Source organism: Suncus etruscus, chromosome 1, assembly GCF_024139225.1.
Source record: "Suncus etruscus isolate mSunEtr1 chromosome 1, mSunEtr1.pri.cur, whole genome shotgun sequence".
In the NCBI taxonomy this organism is placed as follows: Eukaryota; Metazoa; Chordata; class Mammalia; order Eulipotyphla; family Soricidae; genus Suncus; species Suncus etruscus.
The window spans coordinates 181,928,737-181,941,476 of record NC_064848.1 but is presented as its reverse complement, the minus strand read 5'-3'; the positions used below and the strand labels follow the sequence as shown (position 1 = coordinate 181,941,476).

The 12,740-nt window shown below is 41.2% G+C and overlaps 1 protein-coding gene across 1 annotated transcript in view; it reads right to left on the bottom strand.

Moving 5' to 3' along the window:
- The window catches only part of MBTD1 (mbt domain containing 1), a 66,998-nt gene that overhangs the window by 12,927 nt on the left and 41,331 nt on the right, over positions 1 to 12,740 (bottom strand). The window contains exons 11-17 of the mRNA XM_049771000.1: positions 12,501 to 12,735; positions 11,099 to 11,154; positions 10,653 to 10,757; positions 7,303 to 7,450; positions 5,975 to 6,057; positions 3,792 to 4,026; positions 3,248 to 3,325 (exon numbers count right to left, since the gene is read on the bottom strand). Of these exons, the coding sequence (XP_049626957.1) occupies positions 3,248 to 3,325; positions 3,792 to 4,026; positions 5,975 to 6,057; positions 7,303 to 7,450; positions 10,653 to 10,757; positions 11,099 to 11,154; positions 12,501 to 12,735 (940 nt within the window). The remainder of the gene's footprint in view (positions 1 to 3,247; positions 3,326 to 3,791; positions 4,027 to 5,974; positions 6,058 to 7,302; positions 7,451 to 10,652; positions 10,758 to 11,098; positions 11,155 to 12,500; positions 12,736 to 12,740) is intronic.

Here is a 12,740-nt window from a genome sequence, read left to right as displayed (position 1 = left end):
ATTTAAAGAAAATCATTACACCCTATTAGCTAGAAACAAACAAAAAAGAGAGGTACCAGGTAGGCAAGGAAATTTTGTACATAATGTTCGGAGTTGAGTTCTGATAACTACTTGTGCAGGGATTAAACCCAGGATCTTATACATCAGAAACATATGCTCTATCACTGAATTACATTCCTGTTTCTCAGAAACATTAATTCAACATCTTAGAAAAAAAAATAAGACACCTCAAAGTCTTAGCCAATAGAAAGCAGAGAGATAGGATATAACAGACTGTGCTAGTTACTCTGACAGAAAGCTTAGCAATCACAGCTGCCATGATTAGACCGCCAACGGAAGTTACTGTGTGGGGCTGGAGCAATAGTACTTGCACACAGCTGACCAGTGTTTGATCCCTAGCAACCCAATGATCCCCAGCCCCATCAGAAGAAATCCCTGAATACTGCTGGGTGTTGCCCCAAAACGTAAAACAAAAAAATTAAGTTCCTGGGTTAATGTTTCATAACCATTTCCAGATAAATGAGAAAACACCTTAATCTACCTGAAGTTCGTTTAGGGGAGTAACAAACCTGAAATGCAGCCAATGGGCAAAGTAATTTTGGACATGTAGGGGGCTTATACCTATAATATGAAAGTAGCTTGAAGATTACTAATATTGTGAGTTTCACTTGGATTTCATACTGGAAGGAAATTCATGTACCAGTGCAGTGGCTGGTATGAGGTTTGAAATTACCTACTGAAAAACATAACTATAATTAGAAAAAAGTGAGGAAGGAAGGTGGTTCAAAGTGTTGAATGCAAAATTTACATGCAGGGTTGACTACCCTGCAATGCATGGTTCCTTAGGCACCACCCAGAGTGAGTGACATTTGAGCACAGGCAGGTGTGGCTCCTACCACTCCCCCAATAAAGAAAGCTAAGGATATAATATGAACAGTATAGACACTGCTTCAATTCTCTTGGTAGTTCATGAGGCAGACTACCAATTAAGTGAACATACAGAGAATCAGCAGGAAAAACCTGTTTTAGGCTTACTGCTCAAATTTACATTTTACTTTAAAATGTATCTTTAGGGGCCAGAGTGATAGCACAGTGGGTAGGGCATTTTACCTTGCACATGCCTGACCTGGGTTCAATCTCCAGCATCCCATAAAATTCCCAGAGCTTGCCAAGAATGATTTCTGAGCAAAGAGCCAGAGTAACTTGAGCGCCGCTGGGTGTGGCCCAGAACCAAAAAATCTTTAAGGGAATGGATAACATACCTTAATGGCTAAGTGAACGCTCTACATGCAGGAGGCCTGGGTTCAATTTCCGGCACTGCATGGCCCCAACACAGAGCTTGAAATAGTCCATTAGCATTGCTGGGTACAGCTCTAAAAACAAGCCAAAACCTTTACATAAAAATTATCTTGACCCAAAAAAAACAAAACAAAAACAAAAAGAATCTTGGTTTTTGAGTCATACCAGGCAGCGCTCAGGGGTTATTCCTGGCTCCACACTCAGAAATCGCTACTGGCAGGCTTAGGGGACCATACGGGATGCTGGGATTCGAACCAATGGCCTTCTGCATGAAAGGCAAACGCCTTACCTCCATGCTATCTCTCCAGCCCACATAAAAAGAATCTTACAACAGGAACTGAAGAGATAGCACAGCGGTAGAGCATTTGCCTGGCACATAGCCGACCCAGGACATATGGTGGTTTAAATCTAAGCATCCCATGTGGTTCCCTGAGACTGCCAGGAGCAATTTCTGAGCACAAAGTCAGGAGTAAACCTGTGAGTACCACTGGGTGTGAGCCCCCTCCAAAATACCCCCCCACCAAAAATCTTATCACAGGGCTGGAGAGATGGCATGGAGGCAAGGCCTTTGCCTTGCATGCAGAAGGATGGTGGTTCGAGTCCCGACATTCCATGTGGTCCCCCAAGCCTGCCAGGAGCGATTTCTGAGCATAGAGCCAGGAGTAACACCTGAGCGCTGCCGGGTGTGACCCCCCCCCCCCAAAAAAAAGAATCTTATCACAGAATAAAAAATTCTACAAGCTTCAGAGAGAAAAACCTGTATCATTCTTGATGAGAAAATGGCTTTTAAAGATCTAAACACAACTACCAATATATTATATACCATTAATCCAATAATATTTCTTTCCTTTTGGTTTTGGGTCATATCCAGCAATACTCAGGCATTGGCTCTGCACTCAATGAATTGGGAGTACTTGGGAGATTATCGTAGTTTCCAGAGATTGAACCTTAAATGGCCACAGGCAAGGCAAGTGTCCTACCAGCCATTTTATAACTCTGGTCCTTTTTGCATCATATTACGAAAGTTTCTTTCTCCCACTTGGATTTTGGGCCATACTCAGCTGTGATCAGGGCTTACTAATGATACTCAGAGGACCATACATTGTGTGTGTGTGTGTGTGTGTGTGTGTGTGTGTGTGTGTGTATGTGTGTGTGAGAAACCCAGGTTGGTCAAGTTCTAGGCAAAAATCTTAGTTTACTATCTACCATGGTGTGTGTGTGTGTGTGTGTGTGTGTGTGTGTGTGTGTATGTGTGTGGGGTGTGGTGGTATGTGTGTGTATGTGTGTGAAACCCAGGTTGGTCAAATTCTAGGCAAAAATCTTAGTTTACTATCTACCATTCCAGAAAAAAATATTTTTTTATTTAGGAGGATGATTTATTAGGCTTCAAGTATATTGCAAACATCAAGCTTCTACTTAAGTTTTTAATAAAAATGTTTTTAAGGGGCTGGAGAGCTGGTAAAGTGCTCTCATGGTCGACCTGGGTTAGAGTCCCAGCATCCCATATGGTCCCATGAGCACTGCCAGAAGAATTCCTGAGTGCAGAGTCAGGAGTAACTCCTGAACACATTGCTGGGCGTGCACCAAAAAAAAAAAAAAAAAAAAAAAAAAAAAAAACCAAAAAAACAAAAACAAAACCAAGTCAAAAACAGCAAAACTTTAAAAATAAGGATTAATTTTCAATATATTCATGTATTATTTTGAGTACTTTGTAGATTAATTTTTACATGTTTTAAATATTATATCAAATTTTCCTGCTGATTAAAAACATAAACATTTGTCATTATTGAAAGGTTTGCCTTTTATGGCATACTGCACCTTTAAGCAAATACAGAATGCACAGACACTGGCTTTTAGAAAAGATATCTTTTTCTGTGCAAGAAAACAATCACCCCAATTGATTAACAATTTAAGAAATGTATATAGCAAACACCATGTGGTCACCCACTTTTCTTATGTCCTTTATACTGCTGGGACTTAGCCTTTTTCTTCTGTTTGGATGAACCTGATTGACTTTCTCTTGAAGCTGAAAAATAAAAAGGAAACTTGTACTAAATAATTGCTTTCAAATTCCAGATACAACTTAGAGTAACACTATCATTATAAAGGTACATAAAACATAAAAATGACAATACTTATTCATATAAATTTATGAGTCTCAAACTGACTCGACATTTTATTCAGTAATACAAGTTAAATACTAATAACATTCTAATAATTTAACTCATTCAAATAAGTCAAGTAAGTTTAATTTGGCGAGTGCTCTTACTGTTGTTTCTATAGTCATAATGTAACTGACTATTGAGTTCACAGCCATGGCACACATGGTCTGATTCTGTGATATTGTTGTTGAGTCTTAAGATCTTACCTGGCAACCAATCAGACATAGGTCTATTCTTGTCCTGTGAGCTCACAAGATGATTTATGTGAGATAGTCTTCTGGAGAATTGCTGATTTTTACAAAAGGACACCTTTTCTGTATACCAACTTACACTGTGATGCTGGAGGCTGTAGTTGATATCCAGTTAATTGACACCACCCTACAGGATAGAGGTCAGGAGACTCACAGTCTACCCACTGATCATACTCTTCTTCCCATCCATCAAAATGTATCCTCAAGAGACGATGAATGATTCGAGTTACTGTGGCTACACATATTAATCGTGGCTCCATGAGATCTACTGCTTCTAATTTCATTCCGACACGGAATCCGTGATTTGGAACATCCTAATATGAAAAAGAAAACATTAACATGGGTGAAAAGAATGTATAGTACTACTTATTATTCACAAAGAAAGAAAAAATAACCTAAACAAATAAAATTTAACTCCAAAAAAAAAAAAATCCGAATATTTCTTTGAGTACTGAAATATCAGCACTTAGTGTGGAAAGGCTGGAGAGAAGTACAAGGTTAAGGGGCTTGTTTTGCATACGGTATAGCCTGGGTGGACCCTTGGGACAGCGGATAGTCTGTTGAGCATATAGACCTAGGAGTCACTCCTGAGCAGCAATGGGTGTAGCAGCCACCCCCACCTGCTCCAAGCTAGGAAATATTTTCAGTTCTGGTTTACCCAAATTAAAAAGAAAAGTATTATGGGTGTGAAGGTGATAGTACAGTGCTTGCCTTGGATGAGGAACCCTGCCAGGGTGATCCTACGTGCAGAGCCAGGAGTAACCCCTTAGCATCACTGGGTGTGGCTCAAAACAAAACAAGCAAAAGGAACATTACTTCCTAGGCTTAAAAAATAGTATTTTTGGGCCTGGAGAGATAGCACAGTGGCGTTTGCCTTACAAGCAGCTGATCCAGGACCAAAGGTGGTTGGTTCGAATCCCGGTGTCCCATATGGTCCCCCGTGCCTGCCAGGAGCTATTTCTGAGCAGACAGCCAGGAGTAACCCCTGAGCAACACCGAGTGTGGCCCAAAAACAAAAACAAAAAAAAAAATAAAAAAAAAAGAAAAAAAAAAAAAAGAAAAAAAATAGTATTTTGTTTGTATTAACTGAACTAGAAAATTCTACCATAAAGGCAAAAACTTCGTTTTTGGGTCACATCAAGGGTTTGTTTTTAGTACTTGGTGTGCTCTTGGTAGTGCTCTTGCACGCAAAGCATGCATTTTGGCTCCCAAAGACAATTTGATCAGTTAGAGTTGTATTTAATCTGTGCTGGTGAAGGGATGAGTGCTGGAAATTGTATGACTGAAACAATCATGAACAACTTTGTAACTGTGTATCTGATGGCAATTCAATTAAAATTTTTATTAATTGGGGCCGGAGAGATAGCAGAGAGGTAAGGTGTTTGCCTTTCATGCAGAAGGTCACTGGTTTGAATCCTGGCATCCCATATGGTCCCGAGCCTGCCAGGAGCGATTTCTGAGCATGGAGCCAGAAGTAACGCCTTAGGGCTGCCAGGTGTGACCCAAAAACAAAAACAAAATTAATTAAAAATAAAATAAAAAAATAAGGTTAAAATGAATTAAAATCATTTAAAAATCCATTAAAAAGGTTAAAATGGGGGGCCAGGAAGGTGGCGCTAGAGGTAAGGTGTCTGCCTTGCAAGCGCTAGCATAGGACGGACAGTGGTTCGATCCCCTGGCGTCCCATATGGTCCCCCCAAGCCAGGGGCGATTTCTGAGCACATAGCCAGGAGTAACCCCTGAACGTCAAACGGGTGTGGCCCCCAAAACAAAACAAAACAAAACAAAACAAAAAGGTTAAAATGGATTAAAAATATTGCACTTATGAGATATCAAAAACATTTCATGATGGGGCCGAAGAGATAGCATGGAGGTAAAGCGTTTGCCTTTCATGCAGAAGGTCGGTGGTTCGAATCTCGGCATCCCATATGGTCCCCTGAGCCTGCCAGGAGTGATTTCTTTTTTTTTTTTTTTGGTTTTTGGGCCACACCCGGTGACGCTCAGGGGTTACTCCTGGCTATGCGCTCAGAAGTCGCTCCTGGCTTGGGGGACCATATGGGACGCCGGGGGATCGAACCGCGGTCTGTCTCCTAGGCTAGCGCAGGTAAGGCAGGCACCTTACCTCGAGCGCCACCGCCCGGCCCCCAGGAGTGATTTCTGAGCATAGAACCAGGAGTAACTCCTGAGTGCTGTCAGGTATGAACCCCAAAACAAAACAAAACAAAAAAATTTCATGATTACTATGCCATTATTCAAATTTACCTTATTAAATAGTTTTACTGGTGCTGCAATGGAGCCAGTTTCCCTGAGGTAGTCAAACCATTTAAAAGGAAGTTTTGTATAACCTGAAAAACATAATTCATTGGTAATTATAAAAAGTAACTCAAGTAATTTGGTTAGAAATAGAAAAATCTCATATTTAAGTTAGATAACAAAATGGTTATAAAAACTACAGATTTTGCTTTTATACATACATATATATACTTATTAAAAAAATCTAGCATTAAACTCTCTGCAGTGATATTTTCTTCTTTGGTAGTAAGAAAACTAGCTGGCCAAACTTTTTATGAACTTAGCTTTCCTCACATATGAGAAAAAGCCAAGATTCAGGTACCAAAGTTTAAAAAAAAAAAAAAACTGTGAGAAGAAAAGTGCCTTAAACTTAAAAAGAACAGAGGTGTGGGAACAGACTATGAGAACAGGAGAGACTGAAGAAATTGATGATGGGAAACACTAATGAAGAGACACTGTATGACCAAAATTGAACTATCAACAACTTGCACCTCTATAGTGATTTAATTAAAAATTAGGCAAATCAGGGGGCCGGAGAGATAGCATGGAGGTAAGGCGTTTGCTTTTCATGCAGGAGGTCATCGGTTCGAATCCCGGCGTCCCATATGGTCCCCCGTGCCTGCCAGGAGCAATTTCTGAGCCTGGAGCCAGGAATAACCCCTGAGCACTGCCGGGTGTGACCCAAAAACCAAAAAAAAAAAAATTAGGCAAATCAAAGAACTATATAAAGATATGTCCTCTTTAAAAAGTCACATGGTAATCTAAAGATAGAAACCTGCTTTTTTTCAGAGGTTCAAGTACCTATTTTTTTTTTTTTTTTAAATTTTTGGGCCACACCCGGTAATGCTCAGGGGTTACTCCTGGCTATGTGCTCAGAAGTTGCTCCTGGCTTGGGGGACCATATGGGACACCGGGGGATCGAACCGCGGTCCGTCCAAGGCTAGCGCAGGCAAGGCAGGCACCTTACCTTTAGCGCCACCGCCCGGCCCAAGTACCTATTTTTAAAATAAGTTTATATATATATATGCAGTAACCCACTGACCCAACCACCATCATTTCAACCAGTCTTGGAATACCAATTCACAGGGTAAAAGGTATGGCTTGCTTGGGAAAATTCTGTAGTAATAAAATACCACTTATCAAAAAGTTAGAAACTAATTAGCATTTTATATTTCTGGAGCAACATAGTGCTTGTTATTATACTTCACATAGACACTCAAATTACATGTTCATGCAAAAAAAATCTTTTAAGCTGTGCTACAAATAGCTAATAGATACAAGAAAGCAGGATGAAATACCTCTGGGTGGAGTAAGTTCAATCATGTTAATTTCACAGAAACCAACGGGGAAAATAGAAGGAGAGGTCGCATGATAACAGAACCAGTCAGATCCATCTGCTGCTTCTGAGCCATCGATCCCAATCATCAGGAATCCGTCAGCCAGCACCTTTCAAATGGAAATAATCCCAAGTGTTTAAAATTAGGGACCAGTCCAAACAAACAACACAAAAATGTAAGCTTTTAAACTGTGATTAAAAAAAAAATTGCCATATCAAGTGATATATTTAAAAATTTACATCAAAGAATAAACAAAGTGAAAAAAAAAATAAAGGAAAGGGACTGGAGAGCTAGCACAACGGTAGGACATTTGCCCTGTATTCGGCTAACCTGGACGAATCCAAGTTTGATTCCCAGCATCCCATATGGTCCCCACAGCCTGCCAGGAGCGATTTCTGAGCACAGAGCCAGGAGTAATCCCTGAGCGCAGCTGGCCGTGGCCTAAAACCCAAGCCCCCCCACCAAAAAAAAAACAAACCAAACAAAACCTGGGGCCAGTGAGGTGGCGCTAGAGGTAAGGTGTCTGCCTTGCAAGTGCTAGCCAAGGACCGCAGTTCATCCCCCGGCGTCCCATATGGTCCCCCCAAGCCAGGGGCAATTTCTGAGCGCTTAGCCAGGAGTAACCTCTGAGCATCAAACGGTTGTGGCCCAAAAAACCAAAAAAACAACAACAAAAACAAACAAAAAACAAAACCTATTTAAAAGTCTCTTACAAGGAAAATATGCATGCCATAGAAGAAGCTCAACATGTTGCTTTGCACAGAGGAGGCCTAGTTTGATCCTCAGCACTATACTATTCGCTGAGTACCTCCACAGGTATAGCTCCTGGTATGGCAGAAAAACAAAAATAAGGGCTAGAGAGATAGCATGGAGGTAGGGCATTTGCTTTGCATGCAGAACAGTGGTTTGAATCCCATCATACCATATGATCCCCCATGCCTGCCAGGAGTGATTTCTTTTTTTTTTTTTTTTTTTTTTTTTTTTGGTTTTTGGGCCACACCCTGTGACGCTCAGGGGTTACTCCTGGCTATGCGCTCAGAAGTTGCTCCTGGCTTCTTGGGGGACCATATGGGACGCCGGGGTATCGAACCGCGGTCCGTCCTAGGCTAGCGCAGGCAAGGCAGGCACCTTACCTCCAGCGCCACCGCCCGGCCCAGGAGTGATTTCTTAGGTAGAGCAGGAGTAACTCCTGAACATTGCTGGGTGTGATCCAAAAACCAAAAATAAACAAACAAATAAATAAATAAAAGCAAAACAAATACTGCTGCTGTTTTATTGTCCATGCTGGCAGTGCTCAGTGCTTATTCCTGGTGGTACTCAGGGACCATATGTGAAATGCTGAAGATCTAATTTGGGTCTGTCACATGCAAGGAAAACACCGTATCTGTTGTAGGGGGAAATTTATTTTCTGGCCCCAATCCCAATGCTGTGTTTTTTTTTTTTGGTTGCTGAGAAAGATAAACTCTATTTTTTTTTTTTTTTTTTTGGTTTTTGGGCCACACCCATTTGACATTCAGGGGTTACTCCTGGCTATGCGCTCAGAAATCGCTCCTGGCTTGGGGGGACCATATGGGACGCCGGGGATCGAATCATGGTCCATCCTAAGCTAGCGCTTGCAAGGCAGACACCTTACCTTTAGCGCCACCTTCCAGGGCCTGCCTATTTAATCTTATTTATTACTGGTATCTAGCTTGAAAAATCTCAACAATGTGACATTTTATTTATTTATTTATTTATTTGTTTGTTTTTTGTTTTTGGGTCACACCTGGCAGTGCTCAGGGGTTACTCCTGGCTCTACGCTCAGAAATCGCCCCTAGCAGGCTCAGAGGACCAAATGGGATGCCGGGATTCGAACCACCATACTTCTCCATGGAAGGCAAATGCCTTACCTCCATGCTATCTCACGGTCCCAAAGTGACATATTTAAATAAAAGAGGTGTGGCTAGAGAGATAATACAGTGGACATTGTCTTGAATGCAGTCAGCCTAAGTTCTGTCCCAGGCACTCCATATGGTCTGCTGAGCACTGCACTGCCAGGAGAGATCCTTGGTAGTGAAGAACGAGGAGTGGGCTATGGGGACCGTTGGGTCTGACCAAAAGACAAAAGAAACGAAAAAACAAAAATAAGTCTAATGGGCAGTGATTCTAATCATGAGCCGTGAAAGGAGATGAATAAAAAAGAGCTTGGAGCCAGTGTGCTGAACTCTGTGATCTTGAATACAGGTGCCTGAAACTTTGCAGTCATTTGTTTTTAATTCAGGGTTGAAATTGCACTGAAATGAAAACCACACTCGAAGCTAGGTCTTTTATAAAAGTAGTTTCTTCACTAGTGGTTCTTAAGTATGAACAAATTTGAGAAGCACCTGGGGATTTAAAATGGCAAACTCTGGCACCTCCTCCTTCATCGATCAAATCAGAACATAAGATCGCCAAAGGGCTGGAATGAACATGGAATCCAGGTGCACACCCTTGGTTCTCACGAAGCATCACCAGGAGTGATTCCCAAGCATGTTGACCCAAAACAAACAACTCAAAATAAATGTTAATAAGGCTGGATGGATGTTAATAATAAGATAAAAATGGATGTTACTAAAACAAAATGAATGATATTAAAATCTTTGTTTTGGCTTTTAGGTAGTTGGATTAATTCCCAGCTACGTTCCGGGATCACTCTTAGCAATGCCAGGGAACCGTGTCACTGGGTCTCCTTCAGGCAAAAAGCATGAGCTCTACTCTGCTGAGCTGTCTTGCGGGCACTGAACTTATTCTAAAGTTATTAGTAACAAACTCCACAATACAATCAGATAGACACATATTTTTAGGTCAAAATTAATTGGTAAGCAGCTTCCTTTCTTTTTTTTTACTAACTTAAATTTATAGTTCCTGAACTACATTTCTCTATTAAAAAAATCTATTTCTGGGCCCGGAGAGATAGCACAGCGGCGTTTGCCTTGCAAGCGCTGATCCAGGACCTAAGGTGGTTGGTTTGAATCCCGGTGTCCCATATGGTCCCCTGTGCCTGCCAGGAGCTACTTCTGAGCAGACAGCCAGGAGTAACCCCTGAGCAATGCCAGGTGTGGCCCAAAAACCAAAAGAAAAAAAAAAAAAAAAAAAAAATCTATTTCTTGGGTCTGGAGAGATAGCACAGCAGTAGGGCATTTGCCTTGCATACAGACGGACGGTGGTTCTAATACCAACATCCCATAGGGTCCCCCGAGCCTGCCAGGGGTGATTTCTGAATGCAGAGCCAGGAGTAACCCCTGAGTGCTTCCGGGTATGACCCCCCCCCCCCCAAAATCTATTTCTCTTACCTTTCTAATAGTTGCAACACATATTGTAGAAAGATTTAATGGGTCTATAGCTTCCAATTTCATGCCTTCCTTGAACCACTCTCCACTCTGGTCTACTTCTTTTACCTAAGAATTACATGAAAGTACATCTAACATTACAAATGTAACCATTTTAATAGATAAACTATCATTGATTTTTTTTTTAAAGGCTTACCTGATGAGAATACCAAATGCTTTTTTCCTGCCTACCTAGCAGTATAACACAAACTTTCATTTGAAGAATAGAGAAAACTCAGGCAAATAGAAGTTAAGATGAATAATAATCAATAGTTGTATGCCTACAGACTACCAGTCTTAATCCTTTTAAGTGAACACATGTAACTGTGATCTTTATAATTTTAGGAAGAAACCCACAACCTTCTTTTAAACCTAATTTACTAATGAGGGTTCTTATAAAAACTTCTTACCTTAGCAAATAAATGTGGTGGAGTATCAAAATGTCCATCCTGTTTCTTTGTAATATCTACAAGGAAAAGTTACATACTAATCTGTCAGCATTTGTCAGAAGACCAAAAACCACGTTTCTTTGAAGGTTTCAAATTCACAAGGCAAAAACACATGCCGTCTACATTTATGGTGAATAATATTCTTCAACAGTCTTTCTTAACAGTACACATTAATGAATGCTGTTAATATTCTAGTTAAGAAATTACAATTTTAGAAATATGTTTTAATGTGTTTAATATTAAGTTTAATCAGATAATTTTTTTTTGGTATTTGGGCCACACCCAATGGTGCTCAGGGGTTACTTCTGGCTCTGCACTCAGGCCTTACTTCTGGCAGGCTCAGAGGACCATATGGGATGCCGGGGATTGAACTCAGGTTGGCTGTGGGCAAGGCACATGTCCTACCCACTGTGCTATCACTCGGGCCCCTAATGAGGTAATTTTATCTTTTGATTAAAACTGAAAGGATAGGGAAAGCTACTTTTAGATCTTATTTATTTATTTATTTTTTGGTTTTTGGGTTACACCCGGTGGTGCTCAGGGGTTACTCCTGGCTATCTGCTCAGGAATAGCTCCTGGCAGGCAGGGGGTTCATATGGGATGCCGGGATTTGAACCAACCACCTTAGGTCCTGGATCGGTTGCTTACAAGGCAAACACTGCTGTGCTATCTCTCCAGCCCCTACTTTTATATCTTTTAAGTGGGCTGAGTAGGTCTAATAAAACAAATGTAGATGTGAACAATAATATATTTATTGGGGGGGGGAGTTGCTAGCAACTGAACCCAAGGCTCATACAAAAATGCATACTTTTAAAGGAGGTGAAAGGAAGATAAAGGAATCATTTGAGACACTAATATTCTGTTTTTGGGCCACACCGGCAGCGCTCAGGGGTTATTCCTGGCTCTGAGCTCAGAACTTGCCCCTGGCAGGCACGGGGAACCATATGGGATGCCAGGATTTGAACCACTGTCCTTCTGCATGCAAGGCAAATGCCTTACCTCCATGCTATTTCTCTAGCCCTGAGACATTAATATTCTGGACAGAGCCTTCCATAATTAAGGTAGAATAAGTAGACCAGAGAACTAAAATGCTATTTTTTAGAAGGCTCTTTTGGTTATTTTTGGGGCCACACTTGGCAGTACTCAGGGCTTACTCCCGGCTCTCTGTGTTCCTTACAGTGCTCAGAGGATCATATGTGATGCTGGGGATTGGACCCTGGTAAGCAAGGCAAGTACCCTATCTGGTGTACTATTGCTCTGACCCTAGAATGTTATTTTTGATCTATGCTATTCTGTAGAGAAAAATAACTACAAGTAGAATTCAGCCCGAATACTTTTAGGAGTTCTCACGAAAAGTGCTTACCAGATCTTTTGAATCGATGGCCTATGCTTCGAGACCAGCCGATATGATGAATTAATGGGCTGTGCATATGGCACCAAAAGTCATCTGTTCTATCTTCACTCTCTTCATACACTAATCTTAATCTTCCTCCAATTACACTTTCCACCACTGCCACTCGTGTTCGACACAAATGCCTCTTGTCAACCACTTCGACTCTCATGCAAGGTTTGAAAGGATACTGCATACTCTCTGAAACCTTGA